This window comes from Marmota monax, unplaced genomic scaffold (genome assembly GCF_021218885.2).
Source record: "Marmota monax isolate L192 unplaced genomic scaffold, Marmota_monax_Labrador192_F-V1.1 WCK01_AAM20220418_F8-fsc00042, whole genome shotgun sequence".
Lineage (NCBI taxonomy): Eukaryota > Metazoa > Chordata > Mammalia > Rodentia > Sciuridae > Marmota > Marmota monax.
In genome coordinates, this window is record NW_026693008.1 from 10,663,871 (window position 1) to 10,687,533 (window position 23,663).

The window sequence follows — 23,663 nt, forward strand, 5'->3', positions numbered from 1 at the left end:
AACTGAAACTCTGACTTCTGTCAGCTCTCACACACCAGAGCTGATGAAGGCGTTCTTCCTGAGAAACAAATTCAAATCAAATCAAGGTTTTCACGAAGTTTATGAAGGATGAACTTGGACCTTTGGAAATGTCAAAAAGACGTGCTGTTTACACACACACCACGGTACCTTGCTGAGACAAAGCAGGTGCTGCTGTCCCAGGAAACCTATGGGGTGTGGCTTTCCTCCATCTCTTGAAGGTTCACAGAGCCTGGATCTGAGGTGCTCTTCTAAGTACAGGTGACCTCATAAGGAGGACCATGAGTTCATGAAAGCCTGCAGTCTTGCTCTGGACACCGTCATTAGCATGTCCCTCTTAGCAGTTCCTTGGGAATGTGAACTGCCTAAGTAGGGTACCGTTCTGCTTTGGAGAGTTCCCAGTTGTACAGGATCCCCAATTCTGAGCTCACTACCATCATCTTGCATGGAATAATTAGCACTTTTGCCATTGAAATGAAGTTGGAGCTAATCTGTCTGATGTACCTGGTATGAAATAACATTCATTGTTCACATCCAGGATTTCTATCTTGTCTCTAATTTGGCTCTGCCATTAAGCAGCTGCTCCCTTAAGACACTTCAATTTGTTCTATACAATGGGAAGGAGAAATGGGGAATGGCTTCTACACGGTTCTATCAGTGTCTGTACTTTCTCCCCCAAATTGCAAACAGCTGGTTGGTCCTGCCTCTCTCCTACCAGCTCTCTTTGGACATTCTGTTTTTCAACTTTGAGAAACACCATGACCCCACTGGAATCAAGTGGCAGTCTGATTTACAGGAGCCCGGGCTTGGAGGTGACCAGAGCACGAGATGGTGCCTTTCCTGTACAATGCATTGACTGTGCAGGGCCCTATACCCCAGAAGCAATTGCTAAGAAAAGGCTGCAAAATTCAGCCTCAGGATTTCACAGGCTAAGTGGGAGCATGGGGGAAATCGTGGATAGGGTTGTGGGGTGTTTTGTCAGAAGGAATTACATCAAGACAAAAAGCCCATATTTACATTAAATAATCTCATGGCATTGGTGTCCGAGTCAGATTGGAAGACAGGTGTGGGCACCTTCTGGGTCTCTGATGAGCGGATTTTGCACTTTGCGTTTGGACTGCCGAACTATCAGAAGGCTTACTTGGAAATCTTGCCAAGGAGGTTGGCATGAGAGAGACATGATCATTGGGACACTGCTCATCTACACAGCCTGACCTGACTCATGGAAACCACATCCCTCTTTTAGGAAGGCAGGTGGTACCATGTCTGGTACTGTCTAGCTCTGATAGAGCTGGAAATTGGAGAGGCTATGCAGGGCTCTCTTATAATGCCTTAATTTTAGTTTGTCAATGAATGCATACCTTGAGCCACCTGACAGTCACAGTGCACAGTTATTCACTGGAGTCAAGTGCATTTGAGAAAAAACCTTCCCTAGAGCTGCCCAACAGAAGTCCATGTTTCTGGGACATTAAAAATGCTGTGTGTGAATGGGGCAGTGGGCACTCAGGCGATGTATCTCCATGGATCACATATTTGCTCCATTGTTCCATTGGGCTTACTTACAGACAGCACATTCAAAGGTAAATTTATTAACAGTTTCAAAACAGCAGCAGCAGAGCATGCAACCACGCATGGGGTCCTTCTCAGCATGGGTTCTGGGTCACTGAATAGGTCACATACTCATGGAATCAGCCCTGGACAGGATCATGGTTTTACTGTATGCTTCACTTTTTCATGGAAAGGGACAGCTGTGTCCTGTGTGTGTTAAGGGGCTCTATTGCACAGGGCTGTAGGTATGGGGCTTGGTACTTTGAAACCCACTCAGCTTTATACTTGCTGTGCCATCTTGGGCAAATGATTTCTCCAAACTGAGTCTCCTTTAGCCTATGTATAAAATAGGGCTGTGACCTTGCTTTTAGGGGTGTTAGCAGGATCAGGTGAAATACCGTATTAAAAACACACAGTGCCTGGCATGCAGGTGGTCACAGTGCCAGGGTTGGCTGGTGTTGGAGGACGTGGTGAGGCAATTTCAGAAACCTTCCCATGGCCAAGTGTCCTAATGGGTATGAATTTCATTCCTAAGGTCTGCAGTTCTTGAGCAACCCTGATGGGTATATCACGGATAGGTGGCTATTAGCTCTCATTCCCACTAAATCTGTCTGTACACCACAGCTAGGACCATGGGCCTTCAGGGATCTGGGGACAGAAGGGTTATTTTGTCTCCTGATGTCCACATTGGACTCTACTCCCCCATTTTGGATTGGGAGGACTCAGACATTTATTATAATCACATAGGGAGAAAATATAAGCACTGTTGTCACAGAAAGAGGGATCAGTATAATTCAACTAAATCAAATGCTGGTGGAAGGAGAGGTGACTTCCCCGGGATCCTGCGCTGGCCTGGACGTGGCGACTGTTTGGCAGAGATAAGCGAGCTCTGCGGTGCCCGCTGGCTCCTGGGCACTGGCAGCCATGGCGCGTGCGGGTTCATCTCCCCAGGCGTTAAGCTACTCTAATTGCTTTGGAAGCAAGGCCTTTTCCTGGGCAGCAGCATATGTTGCATGAGTCGCCTGGAGCAAAGATAAAAAGCCACCCTCTTCTTCTGTTATTGAGGTTTCAGAATAAAATGGAACTGTCACCATTTCCAGTAAACTGTTGATTTTAATTCAGAAAGATAGTGAAAACTGGCCACCTTCTGGCGCAGCGTTGTTGATCAGCTCCCCCTTACCAGTCCTGAGCCTTCTGTCCTGGAGCTGGCCTCTTGAGGACACTCGGGGCTTGGAGTCAGTGCAATCAGCCTTGTTCCTATCCACTTGGACAACCTGACCCTTGAAGGGCAAAATAAGTCATTTTCCAGGGTGTGTGAGATTATATAGTTGCAAATCAGGAAGTTGACCTAGATGTTTGAAGAATAAAGCTTTCTAGGATTTTTTTTTTAATATTCAAATACTGAAAACAGTTCCTCCCTCCCTCCTCCTTTTCTTTTGTGGAAGGCTTAAAACTTTTTAACCCACGATGTCTCATCATCCCATACATGGAAGACCTAAAACAACTTGCGCACTGAATACATCATTCATGATAACTTCGAAATACATATTTGTGTTTTTAGAGTTCTATTCTTTTGAGAAAAGGAATAGGTACATGATTAGTGGTAATATTGATTCATATTATTGATAGTATTAATATTAGGAATGATAACAAATTTTAGTAAATTCTAGACGATAACTGCCAACCTATTTTAATGCATATGTATCAATTTCATTGATGGATTTGCAGAATTGAAAACTTGGGGCTTAATGAGTTAGTGAACTTGGAGATACACCTATATGGTATCATGTATGTATAACGGAGTTTGAGGCAATGATACAGGTTGAGACAAAAGCCAGAGAGTGTGGACATGAGATAGTAACAGACTCACAAAGATGTTACCTGGGCAGAGACCCCATCCACAAAACCCTAGTTTTCTTCTAATCACTTCTGCATGTATCAAATGGGACCCTAACTAAGTATCCTTAAGATGACTAGCACCGGCCACTCTCACTTTCCCTGTGGTGACTACTCAGTTGCTGCTCTGACACTGATTTCCTTCTCTGCCATGAACCCTGGGGGGACAGTCTTTTCTTTCAGTGATTGTGAAATGAAAACAGTCTCATCTTTGTCTTTCACTAGAGTTCTCTTGGATGGCGGCTTTTTCCTGCTCCATACCCCTATGCATTAAGAGGGAAATGAGGGTGCAGACAAGGGAGGTGTCTCCTTCAGGCTTTGGAAAGGTAGAGGGGGATTGGGAATCAATTCCTACCTGCAGCTCAGAGGCCTTGGGCTCTTGCTGTTCCACCCCTAAGGTAGTGCTACCCACTCCCACTCCCCAGGGCAATACCCTGGTTGGAGCTCATGCTGCTTGTCACGGGGCACAGCAGGTAGATGGGATAGCCAAGACTAGAACTCAGTTCCTGACTCCTAGCTCGGTTTCTTTATTTTTCTTTTTTCAGACCCCACAGGGTCTTTCTGCCAGTTGCTTATCTACAACAATGATAATGAGATGGCATTAAATGTAATTTTTTTTTTGTACTGGGGATTGGACTCAAGGGCACTTAACCACTGAGCCACATCCCCAGCCCTTTAAAAATGTTTTACCTGTAGACAGGGTCTCACTAAGTTGCTAAGGCTGACTTTGAACTTTCGATCCTCCTACCTCAGCCTACCAAGCTGCTGAAAATACAACAATTTCTGAATCTTACAGTGGCAACAATTGGGAGTAGAGGAGAAGAAATCAGTGGTGTGGTGAGAGATGCAGGGCAGTCAGCAGGTGGCTCTTTTTCATTCCAGACACTGCCCTTCGGGTGCCTGTGGCTAGGATTCACTTTTAGCATCATCACAGATGATTCTTGGCTGTTGGCAGCCAAAGCAGTGGTTGCTAAGCCATTAGGCACGTGAACGCCGAGAGCCTGCTGTGCATGAAGCGCCTTGCTGTGGCTGGCACAGGCCCTCAGTGAGCCACACAGTGCCATGCCACCATGCCAGTGAACAAGAAGAGGAGAAGGGTGCAGAGGTGAGATGAGGAGGATCATTTTTATATGGGAAAGCTCATCAGAGATGGTGTCTCACCATCCAGGATCTTCCTGATGTTTTAGATAACTGTAGGGACCCTTTCAATTAAGAGGCCCAAATCCAGCTAAAATTGGTTAAGCAAAAGGGTAAATTTACTGATTCACTTACCTGCAGAGGAACTGCAGGGATGTTTTCAATTAAGAGGCTCAAATCCACCTAAAACTGGTTAAGCAAAAGAGCAAATTTACTGATTACCTCATCTGAAGAAGCTAGGCCTGGATGGAGGGGCTCAGGTCATGTCATTATAAGATCCCATCTCGGCCCCAGCACTGTGGGCTCTGCCATCCTTGGCTATCACCTTCATCTAGGTGAGCTCTTTCCCTGCAGTGTGAGCAGGTGATTGCAGACACCCCTGCTCCCTCCCTGACTTCTCAGCAATTGAGCTGGAAAGAGAATTTTCTCTCGTATTCCAGGAAAAGTCCAGAGATTGGGTCAGTTTCTTTGTGTGACTGTGACTGGCCCTTAGGTTAGAATTCACAGATCGGACAGGCCTGATAAATGGACCCACCCATTCATCTGGAAGGGAGAAAGATTAAACTCATCCTGACTGTGTAAAGCATGGAGGACAGAAGGAAAATCAGAAGGGGAATGGGTACCAGGCAAGAATCACACATATCCACTTGGTACAGGCCTTAGTCCTTCCTCTGACTCACCATTAGACACTGGCATGAGGAGGAGAAATGACTAATGCATCTATGGGTCAGTGCTCTTCAGGACTTTCTGCAATGATGATAATGGTGGTATTCTTTCATCTGCACTGTCCAGTGCAGTATCCTCTAGTCACATGTGGCCAATGACCACTTGAAATGGGGCCAGTGCTATTGAGAAACAGAATTTTTAATGTAGGGTAATTGTACTGAATTTAAATGCGAATAGCTATAGTTGGCTCATGGCTTCCATTTTGGACAGTGTGGCTCTTGGTGGAAGTCACATCGTGGGAAATAGTTCTCTGGAAGGCAAGAGCTAGTTTTGTATAAGAGTGGGCTGAGGGTTACATGCAGTCCTAAAGACCAGGCTGTTGATTTGGTTCAGGTTGTGGAGGAGGAGCAAAGTACAAGGTGGATCTGCATAGCATGGGGGGAAGTATTCTAAGGGATGAGTAGTCTGGGAATGCCTTCTGGGGCAGGAAGCAGGTGATGACCATACTGAGACCCCAAAAATAGGTTAGAAAGAGCTTGGCAGGGGAGCCAGAGGATGGGCATGTGCCAAGTCCTAAAGTGGTCAGGATGGGTTAAGAGTCCCAGGAGATGAAACTGGAGAGTTAATTTGGAAATTCACGAGACTCCGTGTTTTCCCTAAACTATATTCAAAGCTAAAATGTGAATATTAAAGATAAATGTTATATCCAATGCATTCCTTTGTTTTGAATGTAGAAGGAAAAAAACAGCTCTGATTGTGTGGGTCTAAGTGTCACCGGTCTTGCTGTAACATGTGCCTATCCACTCAAGGCTGGCATTTCATGTGACAGGATGGACACTAATGGCTTTTCTGCCTTATTGTTTCAGCACTTCAGGGAGCATCTGGACAAGCTTTTTGCCAAAGGAATTGGAATGCTGGATATAGCTCTGAATGAGGCCTTCAACATTCTCAGTGATGTAAGCTCCTCTTTGATTTGCTTTTCTCATCTCTGAAAGAGTAACTGTGTATCGCTGTTACTATAAGCCCTGGGGGTGTTCTGAGTATAAACAGGCACACACATGGAGTGACATCCATGGCAGGGATTGAGCTGGAGCTGGAGAACCAGCCAGAGGTTATTCAGGCCCCTTTGCAGCTAGAATCCAGGTAGCTGTGCAGGGAAGGCTGGTGCCATTTTGCAGGTGAGCAAACTGAGGCTCAGGTTGGATGAGTCTCTCATTCAGTGTGTGATAGGTAATTAGTCTGACTTCCAAATTTAGGTTTCTCATATTCCACTTTTCTGACCTCTCAAGCCAAGGATTGGCCCTAATTTCTAGAGTCTTTTTTATCCGAATCTGTTGGCACAAAGAAGGCCAGTTCCACCTCCATCCTGAGCCAGTATGAAGACTACAGAGGAAAAGAGAAAAACTAGAAAGGCAGGGGCCACAGTCAGTCCCCTTAGTATAAACCTAAGGCTGTTCCCTCTTGCCTTCCTCCAAGGTGATTAATATTTATGCATGGGTTTGTATTTGGACATCTCTGGTAAGAGCATATTAGTGGTTTAGAACATAGTTGGACGAGTCAGGGGGCCAGGCTGCCCCTTTAAATTCCCGTTTGAACACTAGGAGAGTGTCTTCTTGGGGTGCTGAGCTCTGAATCTTAGCAGACTCTTCCCACATGATAATGTTGAAAAACCTTATCACAATTTTGAAAGTTCACTCAGTTTTTATCTCAAAAACCTAGTGGGCCAGGACAGGGGGAGTTTACTCTGAGCCGCAGGATCTATTTTTGGAAGTCTGTCCTGCAGTGGGTTTTTGTTTTCCTGCTGTCTGGCCTCAGCGATGGAGGAGTGGGTTGGAGAGTATGTGGGGTTAAGCTTGGGACCTCTGGGGTCAGGCTTGCTGAGCTGAGAGGCAAGGCTTGCTGTGTGACCTTGAGAAAATGATTCTCAGTCTCACCCTTATTTTCCTCAAGTGTTGAATGGGGACAGGATTAGACCCAGCACTGGCCAACAGGAATTGTGAGGCACGGTGTAAAATGAAAACACAGGGACCCTTGTTCACAAAGAGTTTTAAGACAGAATGTCACATCAAATATGGAGCTATGTGGGGCTGTAGCGTGGGCAGTTGTGCTCAATGCGTGCCTGCAAAGCCCATCTTGGGGAGACCCTTTGTGTGTAGGGGGTGAGAGTTCGGTGTGACGATGTCATACCTGGTTGCTTTTAGCAGAGTTGTGTGGTCTGGGTGTGCCATCACAGTGACCACCGAGACAGGGGGCAGCTGCTACTCTCATTGGCTCTAGACACAGAGCCCACCCTAGCCTGATTCTCATTGGCTCTAGACACAGAGCCCACCCCAGCCTGATTCTCATTGGCTCTAGACACAACTGCACCCATCCTCGACTCTCATCCTCGACTCTGCTCTAGAGGCAGCGCCCGCTCCCAGATGCTTTACTCTATACCCATGTCTGTGAATATCTCCTTCCCTAACTCGCCCTCTCACTTTACCCTGCTCTCTTTTCTTTTTCTTTGTCCATTCCTTCCATTCCTCAGTTGTGCTTTTGGACACTCCTAAGCCAGTGACATACCCAGATGAATGCTGATTGGCCAAGATCTCCACCGTGGGGTTTGAGGGCAAGGCAGGAGATGCCTCCCTTGTCTTGGTTAAGGGTGCACTCCCATGTATTAAAGGCCTTGAGAAGTTCTGTAGGGAGCAGACCTTGCAAAAAAGTATTTATACCATTACTCACACATACTGGCTCAGGAACACTTTATATAATTATCATAAACTCAGTTTTAACATCTGGTAGAAGCCATGGCTCACTGGGCACACGTCAGGGTCGGGTATTCTGTGTATCTTCCAAGATGTCATAGTCACACTCCCACAGAGAATACCTAGACCAAAGAAACCACCAATATGGGGTGGATTTTTTTTTCCCCTTGAATCCTTGTGTGGGAAGAAGTGTTTTTGAACAGGGAAACCCTCCACATACCTATCTGCTCTGCCTTCATGTGTAAAAACCTGTGTGGAGTCTGCCAAATCAGAAACCCAGATGGACTGAGGCGTAAATTCTGAACAGCAAGAAACTGAGGCATCAGTAATGGTTATAAAAGGTCCCTCTTGATATAGGTGCCAGCTGGCACCATGTTCTTCTGAGCGCACATTGATCCCAGAGAGAGAAACATTTCCATCCCATCTCTTGCCACTGGGCTTTTAATAGTCAAATTCTTCAACAAACATGGGGATGGTTAATCTCCCATGAAAATGACACTTTATCTATTTTCCACTTCATCAGTGTGACCTTTAAGTGATATAACTCTCTTCCTGTGTATTATGTCTGCCTCTGCAAGCCAGTATGAAATTAAAAAGAAAGAAAGAAAGCTATTTCGCAAAATGTGTGCGTGCGTGCGTGCACACACACACACGCACACGCACAGAATTGCTATTGTGACTGTGGCTGGGGTTTAGAATGGTTCAGAGGTTACGATAATTAAATGGAGTTAATTCTGTCTTACAATTACCTACATTTCAGTTTTGGTATTTGCTCACAAGACTTAAAGGCTTGCAGTTGTTGATACCAGTGGCTTTGAAAGGAGCATTCAAATAAACTTCTAAGCCCCTTCCAGCTATTGATCTCCTCTGCATTCATTAGATGCTGTAAGAACACAGAGCCAGTTTGCTAACAGCAGTTAGCATCTACCTTGTCATGTGACAACTGCAATTATCTTTTTTGGCGATGAATGTGATCTTTGCAGTGATTACCTTTTAAAAAATTTTTCTTAGCCAATTAAATAAAATTCGGTGACATTTCAAAGACTGTTAATCACAACCAAATGCTCTAAATGTCAGGATGCATTGAAATTTTCGCTGCTAACTGATGAATCACTGAGCTAATTGTAGTTCATCATCAGGCCCTTGTCATTGTTATTATTATGGAAAACACTTTCATCACTCTCGCTATTCAATAAAAAAAAAGTTCTAGACAAATATGAAGAGAAGAGATATTACTCATCAAAGCATTTGAATTTAATTGCATTCTTCAAAATTCTCCAGCTACAGATTGCAGCAGAAAATACCAGGGACCAGCCAGAGAGGACAGTAATGTTTTAAAGTAAATAGCTCCTGGCAGCCCCTTTCTTCTATTCTGCATTATTCAGGTACCTTCATTTCTCTCTCTTTCTTTCCCTTTGTTTGGGAAAGTTTTTCCAGAATGTTTTCAAATGAGTTGTATGAACAACAGCTGAAGGGCATCCTGATTTTCATTCCTCCTGAGTGTCTATAACCTGGAGCATACATCACTTATCTTCAGTGACTTGCTGTGGGGCTTATTCCCTGCTGCGAAGGCTGTGTGATGTGAAGCCTCTCCAAACATTTTGCAGAACAACCTGTTCCCAAGGCCAGGTTACAAGGTGGCTTTTTCTTACTGCATTAAGAAATAAAATGCATTACCATGAGAGTCTTCATGGGAAGGAAGGTGGGATATTTATTGACACTTGGACATCTGGTTGAAGGTGGATCTTGCAGTGAGGAGAGAAGGGCAGAGTCTTGATGAGGTTCCAGTAAGAACTGTATTGTTGCCAGGCACAGTGGTGCATGCCTGTAATCCCAGCTGCTTGGGAGGCTGAGGCAGGAGGATTGGAGTTCAAAGCCAGCCTCAGCAATGGCCGAGGCGCTAAGCAACTCAGTGAGACCCTGTCACTAAATAAACTACAAAATAGGGCTGGGAATGTGACTCAGTGGTCAAGTGCCCCTGAGTTCAATCCCTGGTACCCAAAAAATGAAACAAAACAAAAGCCCTGCAATATTATTGTGGAGGATTGGTGGACACACACGGGAAGATTTTGAGTGTAGGGATTCAAGGAGTCTCAGGGTATAAATTTCCTTTGCTGCTTTCTGTCGAAGAGTTGATCCATCTCTCAGGAACTTCCTGGAATAAGCAGGGCAGTTATTTGCAACTTCTATCTTCCAGGGAAGAGCTTTGTGGAATAGTAAGACATGGTGATAAAGACAGTAGAATGGAAATCATTGGCCAACTCTGTCATGTGATGGCTTTGGTTTCCAGGTATTTTTATCTACTAACGTGGTGGCATCATAAGCCTTGTGTGCTGATAATTCAGGGCATATGTTTGGTATAAGTCATAGCAGTGGCTATTATGGCCAGGACTAACGTGAAGCAAGTGCCTAATACATAGAATTTAAGGAGTAGTCACTGACAAGGTTGTAGTCATAGTACTGATACATGACTCTGGAACTCTGGGAAGGATGGAGAGAGGAAGAGGCAGGAGAAAGAAATTAACATTTGTGGAGCCCTACCATGTACACCACATTAGTCTCTTTTTTGTTATTATAACAAAATACCTGAGGCAGGGTAACTTTATATAGAAAAGAGTTTTATTTATCTTACAGTTAGGGAGACCCAAAGTCTAAGATCTAGGGGCCTCATTGGATTGGTCTTTGTTGAAAGTCTAATGAAAGATGATGGCATCATGGCAGAAGTGTGAGAACAAAAGATGGCATCTTGAAACTGGAAGCCAGAGAAAAACTAAAGGTCATGCTCACTCTTATAATTTGTTCTCTTGAGACACTGGTTATACTCCCACTTGATACCTCTGTGCTTAGAGTTTGGCCTCTTTCCTTCCCACTTCTCCCATGTAGGCACTTCCTTTAGGAATTATTCAAATGTCACCTTCTCAGTGAAGTCTTCCCTGACTACTTATTTTTAAAAATTGTTTATATATATATATATATATATATATATATAGTTGATGGACCTTTATTTTATTAATTTATTTACTATGTGATGCTGTGATGCTGAGAATTTAATCCAGTACCTCACACATGCTAGGCAAGTGCTCCACCACTGAGCCACAACCCTAGCTCTTCCCTGACTACTTTTTAAAAAATCTTTCCCTTCCCCTTTCCTATCTCCCTCTGCTTTCCCCCCTTTTACCTCCTTAGTGTCATCATTATCAAACATACAACATGGTTTATTTATTAATCTTGTTTTTTGTATGACTCTCCAAAGAGAATATGAAGCTGCAGGAGAGAAGAGGTGTTTGTGTGTGTTTTATCCCCAGCTCTATGTGGGCACTTAGCAAATCCTTTTAGAACAAATAAATAAAATTTTCAGGTTATAAAGGAGGGCGTTTTACTCCTGAAGGTTTAGGATTTCCTCTGTGTTCCCCAGGCCTCAGCGTTATCATGTAATTGTAGGGTTTTAAAGGACATGGTATTACTTTGAATTGCACCACTAAAAGCATTCATTAAAGGAATTTTTCACCTTGGATTCAAGGGAGGGACACATTACTCAGCCAGCTATGTTTGGTCACTCTGGATCATCTTCAAAAAGATGAGGAACTTTTAAAACACTAGGGAAAGGTGAGTTTTAGGGTTTTGCACACCATTGCACAATCTTAGAATTTCAGCTTCCCATACATACCAATGAGTGAACTCATACAAAATGTTACATGTGAATAACATATATCATTAACAACCCCTTAAATAAGGAATGCTAAAGCTTCTCATGTAAATTGTCCTATTCCTGAATTTATTCTCTATTTGTCCTTGATGTTATTTTATGGCACATTGTCTACCCATCAGACCAACTCTAAAGAGCCTCCTTTAGATTTTGGAAGATATGTTGCCTCTCTGCAGACATCCTGCTGCCCACGGAATATGCCCTTAAATCTCCTTGTGCCAACTCCTTTGGGCTTATTTTCTGAAAAGTGTTCCATGCTTGAAGATATGAGAATTTATCCGGGCTATAATTTTTCAGAAATCTTTCCAGGGTCTGCCTTTAGTTCCAATCTGTCAGAGCAACCATGGTGGTCCGTACCAAAAAGTTTATCCTGTAGGTCCTTCTGGGTGGTGCACAACGAGCTCTTGCACTGAGAGGTTTCCCAAACCCTCCTTGTGCCCCTGAAGTCTTGAAGGTACCCACAACTCTGATGTGTATTTTATTTTGAGCTTATTTCTGTTCGCAGTTCAACCACACGGGACAAGGAAGTATTTGCAGTCAGGCCATCATGCTCATAACTGATGGGGCAGTGGACACCTATGATACCATCTTTGCAAAATACAACTGGCCGGACCGGAAGGTAAGTGGATGCCAGCGCCATCTCCATGGTGGAGTCTTTATCATCACCTTCTGATTGTCTTCAGATGAGTGTCCCATGTAGGCTTAATCTCATAATGACCTCTGGTTTCTCGGCCCTGCGTTTTTTGGTTGACCAATGCAGAATACTATGGCTTTCCTTGTTTTCAAAATGAAACTGTTTTGGAAGAGAGAAGAAACCCATAAAATTATGTTTAACATGTTCAATGAAAAGATTCACTGTGAAGAACGCTTTGTTCATATCAGGCAGCCCTTCTCAAGCAAGCGGAACTGCTTGCTTGACCCTGAACCTACAGAATGGTGACATCAGCCTGATGGTCCTGAAAATGTCTCCTTTATGAATCGTGTTTCTATGGTTCCTTCCTCCACCCCCAGTACCACCTAGATGGAACCTTCTCTCCATCTCTCAAGGCCGCCTCTGCCTCTTTACAAAACTCTTCTGCTGTCTGTTCTAATCTTTCTTTGGTTACCAAGTGGCCATATTTATTTATTTGGGGTAACATGCCATGGTGCCCCCAGATGATATTCATATTTCTGAGTGCCCTAATTCAGAGGTTCCATAAGCTTTCAGCTAGACTGAGCTGCCTGTGGAGATGTCTACCATTATGAGGGTCTGGCTCTTACCCCACACTTGTGGAACTATTATCTCTGGAGATGAGATGCTGTAATCCGTGTTTTTATGAGTTCCACCAGTAGGCACAGGTCAGTCAGTTGGCAATTGGTCATCACTGTTTCACTTAAATGGTGGAATTTTAGCAGAGGGAAGAGACCAGGCAGCATGGGATGTCATTCTGGGGTATCACTAGTGCATTTTTCTGTTCCATGAGATATTACCATTCTCCTGACTATTTCAGTCCAGGTCAAGCATATTCTGCTTTGTCTATTTTGCATATTTATTTTCTGAGAATTGAACTAACCATACACACTTGTCCAAAAAGAAACAGAAGACAAATGATAGCTGTACCCCAGCTGTATCCAGGGAACACATACCCTTGTGGGAACATGAGATGGGAGATGTGGCTCCTTATTCCCTTAGTCATTCTTGATACACATGTTTCTGATAACACAGAACACAAAGGCATAAGTTTGTATCCAATACTATAAGCAAGTCCAGTGATTAAAACTATGTATATTTTGTACAAAATGGTCCCCAAATAGATGCCAGCTCCTTCTCCTGGTGTTTAACTTTGGAAATGGCCAGTGTCTCTGAAGCTGGAGGGAATGTGGCTAGGTTGGGTTTACTGAAACGTCTTCGGGATGTTGACCTGGCATCTGCCCAAAGGACAACCAGGATTAAATGTGGCCCTCCATGAGCACTAAGTTTAGGACACAGACCTTGGATAAGGTGGAGGTTCATTCTTGGACAAGATGATTTTAAACGCTGGCAGCATCTTGAATGATGATCCCCAGGGACAGTCAGAGGTGAGAATTAATTCCTGATAAGCATTTGTGATGTGAAGGGAGAATGATGCTGGGTACACTTGCATTCCTGCACCACATAACACAGTTCCAGGTTTGTGGCAGATTCTAATATGCAGCTTTGTGGGGTGGCCTAGTGACTGAGGAGACTAGGTGAGAGACCCTGATACTAGAAAGCAAAAAGAGGGCTGTGAACATTGTGCAGCCAAAATAGAATGTTCACAGGTAACATGACATCTCACAGCACAGTGAAGGTCTTTTGCATCATTTAGGACTATATGGGGGGGGGGAGGAAACAAGAAGTGAAGAGACCTTTTAATAAGCAATTCATTTAACAACAAATGTGTTACATCACACACAATTCACATACCTATTCCATGAATCTCTCCCATTTGATAATACTGGATGGACAGCAGTCTCCCACAAATGTTAGTCTTTAAACATTCTGTCCTTACTTGTAGAGAGGCATAGACTGGGGGATGCAGAGTTCTAAATCTTTAGATGAAACACAAATTTCAGCAAGTCTTTCCGGATGAACAATATTGACTTTAGGCCAGGTTTGTTCTTGGATTAAGTGGAGCGAGGGTCCTAGAAATGAAGCCATTTCACTGCTTATAAAATATTATGAAGCAGAAATAGGTTTCTTTCTGTAGCAAGAGGTTCTTTTTTTACTATTATTATAAATGGATAGCATGCTTCCTTCCCTTCTGCCCCATCCTGGAGAGTTCCATGACATTCATATACACTTCATTCTCTTCTCTATGAACTTCCCCATGAGGGCATAGGCAATAAATTTGCATAAAAACCCAATATGATTTAGCACTGTGATAAAGTGAGATGATGGGGATTGCCCAGGCAGTCATCTTTCTCCATTACGTTGAATGTTAACAGTTTAGTAGGGGGTCGTGTCTGTCATGCTGTAGTTGGCAATCTCAAGATTGTAAAGTAAAACACAGGAAATGGGTTCAGGGGAGGAAAAAAAGACCTTCTAAGGATGGAATCTGATTCCCATCAGACAGTGGTTCTGAAACTTGAATGAGCCTTGGTATCACCTGGAGGGCTTGTTCCCATACAGCTTCCTGGGTCCCACCCACAAGCTTCTGACTCAGCCAGCCTGGGTGGGGCTGAGAATCTGGGTTCCTAATAAGTCTCTGGGAGACTTCGATGCTGCTGATGGGGGAACCACACTTGGAGAACCACTGCCAGAAGAAACAGCCCAAGGAATCTGGTTTGGTTCTTGCATGGGGTTTGCCATTCTTGCTTCGCTCTGTTAACCATTGCAAAGACCTGTTCCCATGGTCGAACCCAGGGCACTGGTGTGTGTTTCTTGGCCCACACTCTGTTTAGAATACTGTCAATTGCTGGTCGACATTTACAAACCTGAAGATACTATATAAAAATTTAATGTCTTAGTTTCTCTCATAATGGGGTACAGCTGGCACTTTGAGGTTTACATTCCCTAAAGCAACCAGGAACTGGAGCTGAGAAGCAGCTGTTCCCCTTGACAGCCAATGCACACTCTTTGTGGTCCTGATCCTCATGTCTCCCCATCATTTCCTCTCAGCCTATGTCACTCACGTGCTTTCCCTGCCCATAGGTGTGAAGTCCCTGAACACTGCTCTTGATTAACAGGTACTTACTATTTTGCAAGCAGGGCATGTGTTTCTAGGCACCAAAGATTTGCTCCCTTCTCTTACATTGGCCCTGAGTCTTCCCTCTTCTCCTCCTGCCAGAACCTGCCATATTCTTGCCCCAAGCCTCAACTGCAGACTCCCTAGGAATTGCCTTAAGGGAGGTATAATTTTGTATCCAATACTATCAGTGCTTCTGGGACTGACTCTAATGATCATCTTCCCCCTCCTCCTCCTCCTCCTCCTCCTCCTCCTCCTCCTCCTCTTCTTCTTCTTCTCTTCTTCTTCTTCTTCTTCTTCTTCTTCTTCTTCTTCTTCTTCTTCTTCTTCTTCTTCTTCAATCTGTGAAAGGTTCCCTCTTTCTAAACAAGCCCAGCACTTTGCAACACATCCCAGCCCTGCCAAGGAGTGGTGTAGAAAGCCTTGGGAAGATTCATGACTCCTGCCCCGTAGGGTATGTGTCCAGTGTGATCTTTAATCTCATACCCTTGAAAGAGGGGCTGGAGTCTCCCTGAGGACAGACACACTTTCTTTGCTGGTGATGAAGTCACAGTTGTTTGGAGAAGCCCATGTGGCAAGGAGCTAAAGGTAGTCCCAGAATCTGAGGGTGGCCTCCAGCCAACTGCCAGAAAGACAGCTGGGCCCTTAGTCTTCCAGCCACAAGGAAATGAATTCCTCCAACAATCTGAGTGAGCTTGGAGATGGAGTCTTTGCCAGTTGGTCCTCCAGATGAAAAGACACCCCTATCAACACCTAGATTGCAGCCTCCTAAGAATGCAAGCAGAGGGCTCAGCTAAGCTGTGCCCGGATTCATGACCCACAGAAACAGTGCAATAACGAATGTGCATTGTTTTGAAGTACTACCTGTTTGGTAATTTGTTAAATAGCCATAAAAAAAAAAAACTAGTATAAGAAGCAAGGAAAGAAAAAAACTTAGCAATGCTATAAAATATCCCCAATTCACTGGCTTTAAATAATAATAATAATGTATTATTGCTTGTGATTCTCTGGGTTAACTGGGTGGTGGTTCTGGTCCATGAGGCATCACGGGAGGTTGATAGCAAAGCTGTGTTAGGTGGGAGCTTGGCCAGACTGCCTCGCTCTCCTTGGACTGGCCTTTCCTCCATGTGGCCTCTAATTCTTCAGGACAATGCTGTGTCCAGCCCTTAGTACAGTGGCCTGGGTTCCTTATAGTAAGGCAGCTGGGCTCCAGGAAAGGAAAAATAGATGGAAGTCGGGGAATCAGGCCGGAGGAGCACTTATGAGTGTCATTTTTAAAAGCTCCTAACCAGGGCCTTGCTGAAGGCAAATGCTTAATAAAACATTTTATAGTGAGCTGGAAGAGGAAATGCATGATGGGTGACTTAACTACAGGTCTATGAAGGTGGCCTCGTGATTGTGCAATGTGTCCCTTGCCAGCATTTCATTTCTGAGAGCAGAAGTGAGGAGCTCTTTATTCATTTATGGGATGCCATTTACTTTTGCTTAATATCCATTGGTTAGTAGCTTAACAGTAGCTCTTACACATTCGGAATAAAATATGAACTCCTCCATGTGAAAGGCGCTTATTCCAGGATCTGCTCAAGAATGAAAGCTGCATATATTTAAATAAGGAAAATGACTGTACTGCCACCATGCAGTTATTCTTCTAATTTAGAAAGAAGAAAGTCATGGAATTACTTATTACTTATTTCCTCCCCTCTAATGTGCGTAAGAGACATGTGCTGGATAGATAGGTAAGAAAGTGATCAGTTACATGATGTGAAGAAGTGATTTGGGGCCTAGCATGGTGGCATACACCTGTAATCCCAGTGGCTTTGGAGGCTAAGGCAGGAGGATCACAAGTTCAAAGCCAGCCTCAGCAACTTAGAGGCCCTAAGCAACTTATCGAGACCCTGATCCAAAATTAAAAAATAAAAAGAGCTGGAGATGTGGCTCAGTGGTTAAGCACTCTGGATTCAATGTCTGGTACCAAAACAACAAAAACAACAACAAAAAGGTATTGGCAAACCATGGCCTTTGGGCCAAATATGACCCTTACTTGTTTTTGCCACCCATGAAGGATTTGTACATTTTTAAATGGAAAAAAATAAAGAATAATAATATTTCATGACACAAGGAAATTAAGTGAAATTCAAATTTCGGTGTCTGTAAATAATGTTATTTTAGCACGGTTGCACTCATCCATTTGTTTCTGTATTGTCTTGTGGCTAATGGCAGGGCTATGACTGAGCCTGCCTAGCCTGCTAAGCCTGAAATATTTACTATCCCTTTAAGGATATTGCCAACTCCTGTTCTAAAGGGATTGTTGAAGAAGTTTAGACCAACCCGTGTGTGGCTGAAGGTCATTGAATCACCTGCAGTATTTTATGCATCAGCTGAATTTAATGGAAGAGAGCAGTGACAATTTCTGTTTCTCTTTCCATCTCTTCTATGTGATTGAACTGCACTAGCCACAGAGTAAGTGGTGGAGGGGTGGATGCTCCATGGCAAATAGTTCTGTTTATGCTGGGGCTGCTCTCCCCCAAGTGCTTAGTGACTTTTGCTACTTTTCTGTACTGAGTCTTCCCTTCCCCTCTGGTCTCCTTCAGATCCCTCAGGGCTGGGTGATGGGTTTAGGAGAGGAGAGGGCTGCAGGCTACCAGGCCTTGAGCTGGAACCCAGGGTCTGAGATACATGTTAAACTTGATTGCCCTTTGAACTTGATAGTGGCCTAGGTGTATGGCAGAATGTCATAGGCATCAGTCACTGGGCAAACAGAGGGAATACCCTGGAGAGAGTCAGTCAGCTTCTTTGCAAAGACCCAGGAAACGAGAGATTCCCAATCTTAATTTGGGCTGCTATGACAAAAATACCTCTGACTGAGTGGTTTGTTACCAACAGAAATTTTTGCTCATGGTTCTGGAGGCTGGAAGCTTGAGATCAGGGCATCAGCATTGCTGAGTTTTGTTAAGGGTCCACTTCTGGTGTGCACACTGTTGACTTCGTGCATCCTCTCGTGGTGGAAAACAGAAGGGGAAGGCTCTCTTGTGGCTCTGTAAAGGGCACTGATTCCATTTATGAAGACTCCATCTTTATGACATCATCTTATCCTAATCGCCTCCCAGAGGCCCAAACTTCTAATATTGTCACATCGCAGGCTAGGATTTCAGCACGTGGATATGGGGAGGATGCAGACATTCAGTCTATAACACTCCCTGAACACAAATAAATCGAAATCTGTATAATTCCTATTACTCTGAGGGCAGGATCAACTTACCCATGGATTAATAAACTTCATTTTGGTTTGAATTACCCTTCAGGGGGTAAGATTTGACCTGTAACTCTCAATTTAACAGATGGCATATTAACTCGTTTCTACTGTAGGTAAAATGGGGATACACTATCTGATGTGCAGTGTGGATAATGACCCATTTGTACCTCCTAGAGGTCACCACACAATCCAACCTTCATATGGTTCTATGAAGAGCAAGCGAGGCAATTTAGAATGTTCTGTTTACATCCTTTCCATTCTCCTGAACTTGTTCAATAAGATAATATTTTAAGCTTATTGTTAATATTATTATTGGTGCCAGGGATTGAACCCAGGGGCACTTAACCACTGAGCCATATCCTCAGCCCTTTTTAATATTTTATTTACAGACAGAGTCTCACTGAGTTGCTTAGGGCCTCACTAAGTTGCTGAGGCTGGCTTTGAACTTGCCATCCTTCTGCCTCAGTGTCCCAAGCCATTGGAATTACAGGCGTGGGCCACCACACATGGCTTAAGCTTATTTTTTTATATCCTAAATTTATAAAATAGACTAATAACAACTAATTTTGGATGCTGAGAGTCAGGTACTATTTTAAATGCTTTATGTGTATTATTTAATTCTCATAGAAACCACATGAGATGGGAATTATTATTCTCCCTCAGTTTCTTTTTCTCTCTCTTTTCTTTTTACCAGAGGAGGGAACTGAGGCCCCAGGAGTCTTCATATCTGATTCAGAGTTCCACCCTGTGCATTGGGCGGAACGGGGCAAATAGGTCTCCACAGCCAAATGCTGAGCCTGTGTCTTAAAGCAGGATGTGCACATCTTGAGAGTGAAGTGAAATAAAATAATCATAGGTCAGAGTGTCTGTGTGGTATTCATTGCTGCAATAGGTACATTTCCTTGGCCTTCTTGCTCCCAAGTACAGGATGATCAGAGTCTAGGATTCTGTGATCTAGGACCCCATCAATGCTGCAGGCACAGAGCAAGAGGAGAGCAAATTACACGGCCTTAGGACTAGACATGGTGTGATTTCCCTCTTCTGAAAGGACAGGAACTTCAAAGGTGGAAGTTGCTTCAGCTATGTGTGCTGTGTTAAATTATTATCAGTTTTCTGAAGATGATGGTAGCCGAGGGGTCCTTCTAGAGCATGCCAGGGCTAAGGGTTCTTGCAGGATCCTTGGTCACCTGGTGGGGCCTGCAATGAGGGGACAAAAGCAGCTCTTGGTTTGGAAATAAAGGGAAGCCCCGGGTCATAGCATGGTTTGGGGGTTGTGGCTTTGGAGCACTTTTGAAAACCCCATTGGGAATGGTAGAGCTTTGAGTTGATGTCCTGTATATCTCAGAGATGGGCTCTCCTGGGGGTTTGCCCAGGCAGGCTTCTCTCTTAACATAATTGGAAAGATAAAGCCTCAAGGCCAAGGCAGCTCTGGCCCAGTGGCCTTCATGGTGCTGAAAGGTTATCTCTGCCTCAGAGCCTTTGAGGTGGTTTTGCAAAGCCTAGGAATCCCCTTTCCTCATCTTTCCAACTCTGCCATCCTAGAAAGCAGAGTTTCTGAGCTGGATTGGGGCTTATCCTTTTAAGAACCCAATCCTTAAACAATCTTAAGCAATTTGGAAGGGTCCTCTGCCCCTGACCCCAACTACATTGTTCTCTACTCTGACTTTCAGACACTTTCACAAAGCATTTTTTTTTTTTTTTGCTTTCCTTTGAGCAGATTGAGAGGACAAGGGACTAGCCCAAGATCACAGGCAACTTGAGAAGGAGTTAAGATCATGTGTGCTTGTATGTGTGTGTGTATATGTGTGTGTATCTCAAAATGCCCCTCCCATACTCCCCTACTGACTGTGTCTATTGTTCATCACATAGAACCACATGAATATAGAGGATAAAGGTTGGCAGGGGCTGTTGGCTGAGGAAATAGAAGGAAGGGGATCATCATGCAGGTAGTCAAGTCATGCAACAGGGATTTATTGGAGTCTCATTGTGTTTCAGGCTATTGTAACAGAGCCCAGGAGTGTGTGGTTAATAAAACACCTCCAAAGAGACCAAAAAGAAATAACAGAATACTAGTACTTGACAAATGACAAGGCCAGTTAACTAGAAATTACTATAAATCATTTATCTATCTATCTATCTATCTATCTATCTATCTATCTATCTATCTATTATTTTGGGTACTGGATATTGAACCCAGGCTCCAGGGGCAATTCACCACTAATCTACATTCTATGTACATTTAAAATTTTTTTTTAAATTTGAAGACAGTGTCTTGCTGTCTTGATGAGGCTGGCTTCGAACTCACAAACCTCCTGCCTCAGCCTCCTGAGACACTAGGATTACAGGCATGTGCCAGTACACCCTGCTGTGATAAATCTGAACAAGACAGATGTGGGTGTGAATCAGGGAGTGCTGGGAGGGGGCACATGAATGAATGAAGGGACCCCAGTGCAGACAGTGTTCTGGAAGGGAGATGAGGAGAAGTTGGGCGTAAAGGCTGGAGCCTGGGAGATTAGGAGGACAGGCAGGGGCTATCTCCTCTGGGCTTTGGTGGGCACAGTAAAGAGCTGGGATTGTGATCCAGGGGAGGCTCTTGAATGGGGGAGAGATGTGAATTTCAGAAGTTCTTTCTGGCCTTTGTGTAGAGAATCAGCCAGTGAGATTAGGACTGGGCCCTATAGATTTAGTTCTAACCATCTTCCTCTCTCTGACTTCAGGCTGGGTGGTGGCCTAGGTCATAGATTCTTACTTCCTGTCTCCTGGAGCGCTGCTGTTTCTAGCGGCTATTTTATTTCCAGGCTTGGGTGAGTGGGTGCTTTCCTCTGTTCTTGTTTTCCTTCCCTTCCACTCCCTCTTTCCTTCTCCCTGACTGGGAAGCACATTCTGATCTACGAGTTTGGGGTGAGTCCTTGCTGATACTTGATGTTTTTTTTCAAAAGTGATAAATCCTAAAGCCGTCTTAGGGAAAACATGGAGAACATTCATTTCTCGTGGTCAGTCAACAGTGTGACAGGGAGAAGGCATTCTCAGTCGCCGTGAGAAGAGCTCCGGCAGCTGAGGAGAGAGTGGAAATGGTTCATTGTCTCCTGGTTTATTTTTAATTACTTCTGCGGTATTAGACACCCTGTGACTCCAGCAAGAAGAACATGACAAGACAAGTTTAGAAATGAGGCCCACTGAGGCGTGGCCGCTGCCAGCCACTGCAGGATCACATGGAGGCAGGGGCTGGAGACAGATGACTGGCACCTTCCCTGCTGCGACAGCTGCTGTTTCTCTTCCTGGACTTGGTTGCTGGGACCTTGGCCTCCAGCCAGGTGCTGCTGTCTTCAGAAAGCAGGTGATGGAACAGTGCACCTTCCCACCAAGTCACCTCCATCATCGTCCAGAAAATGACTGTGCAAGTAGCCTCCCTGCACTAGGGGAAGAGTCACACCCTCTTAGCTCACAATCCATTATGACTCAACTCCACCCTGTGGGCAGCACTTCCATTGCCATGGCTGCTCCCATGGTACAGGTGAAAGAATGAGCCCCAGAGCCCAGAGCATGAGACCAGGAAGTCTGTGCCCTGTGTTCTCACATTCCACCCATCGGAGCCCCCCCAGGGGTTGGTGATTGGGGGAACTTTCTAAGAATATTTCTTGGGTTCCATTCCTTGCAGTCAGAATCCTGAAATCTGAAATGCTAATAGGTGGCTCCTAAAGTATATTTCCCGAGTTATGCAGGCTGTAGTGTTCCCTCTATGGCTCAGCAAGGAGCATCTGGTCAAGCTGGAGTACCCTGAGAAAGGCCACTGGGAAGTTATGTCAGGCAGGGCCCAGTCAGGGGCAGACAGCCACCGGTTATTTGAGCACAGAGAGTTCAACGTTAGGAATTGTTAAGCAGGTGTTGAGGACTGCCGGGGCACTAGGGGACTCTAGATGTTGTGAAGCAGCAACTTCAGGGAACAGCGCCTGCAGGAAAGATGAAGGGAAGAGGTTATTAAGAACATTTGGATGCCAAGAAAAGATAGCTGTGGTTCTGGGGCACAGACTTCTAAGGAGAGCCTGGTGGCCAGTAAGTGCTGAGGTATCTGACCCTCAGAAGAGGGTCCTTTGAGGCTGAAAAACCTCACTTTTGAGATGAGAGTGCTGGGTCTTTGAGAAGGATGCAATGGGTCTGATTCTGTGCATGTCATGATAACTACCACCTGGTTTCATTCTCTGAGTTTGCTAGAGCAAAGCACTGGGGATAAGGAGCCAACAGGGAGTGCCTTCCTCCATCCATGCAAACCACCCCCCCACACACACACATTGGTCAGACCCTGGGGCAGATCCTAGCCAGAAACAGCTGGCCCAGCAGAAATGTGGTTCATACAACCCTGGCCCCAGCCCCACCTTACAAAGACTTGCTGGAATTGGTGCCAAAACACAATAGCTTATTAGCTGGCACACCCAATAATAGCTAGAGGCTTGCCAAATAAGTTCTGCATTATTTGTGAGCCAATCATATGTCAAGTTCTTATTTCCTGGGTTTTTATTCCTCTTGGACTATTAAGTAGGCTTCTTGCGGTATGGGTGGGGGTGACAGGGCAGTGCTACCTAATGGAAAAAGGGTAGACACATTTCTCCATCTATAAAATGGGGCTGATTATGCACACCTTGCAGATTTGTTAAGATTAAGCAAGACAGGGACTGGAGTTGTGGCTCAGTGGTAGAATGCTTGCCTAGCATCTATGAGGCACTGGGTTCGATCCTCAACACCACATAAAATAATAAATTGATTAAAGGTATTGTGTCTACCTACAACTAAAAAAAATTAAAAAGGAAAGATAAAAGTTTAAAAAAAGATTAAATAAGATGGTGTGTTACCAAGCTCAGTAATAGACACATGATGGACAACATGCAATGGCTATATCGTTCAGTGTTATTACTATGATTTTTAGCTACTTTCATTGCTCAACCCCCCCTCTGTTATAGTTAAAATGCTATTTTACTAGATGAATTCAAGATGGTATAGCAATATTTTTT

The 23,663-nt window shown here is 44.4% G+C and overlaps 1 protein-coding gene across 2 annotated transcripts in view; it reads left to right on the forward strand.

Moving 5' to 3' along the window:
* Nucleotides 1–23,663, forward strand: part of Cacna2d3 (calcium voltage-gated channel auxiliary subunit alpha2delta 3) — an 877,637-nt gene that overhangs the window by 451,366 nt on the left and 402,608 nt on the right. For both annotated transcript variants that reach the window (XM_058582154.1, XM_046452970.2), the window contains exons 10-11: nucleotides 6,132–6,221; nucleotides 12,224–12,337. In XM_058582154.1, coding sequence (XP_058438137.1) covers nucleotides 6,132–6,221; nucleotides 12,224–12,337 — 204 coding nt within the window. The remainder of the gene's footprint in view (nucleotides 1–6,131; nucleotides 6,222–12,223; nucleotides 12,338–23,663) is intronic.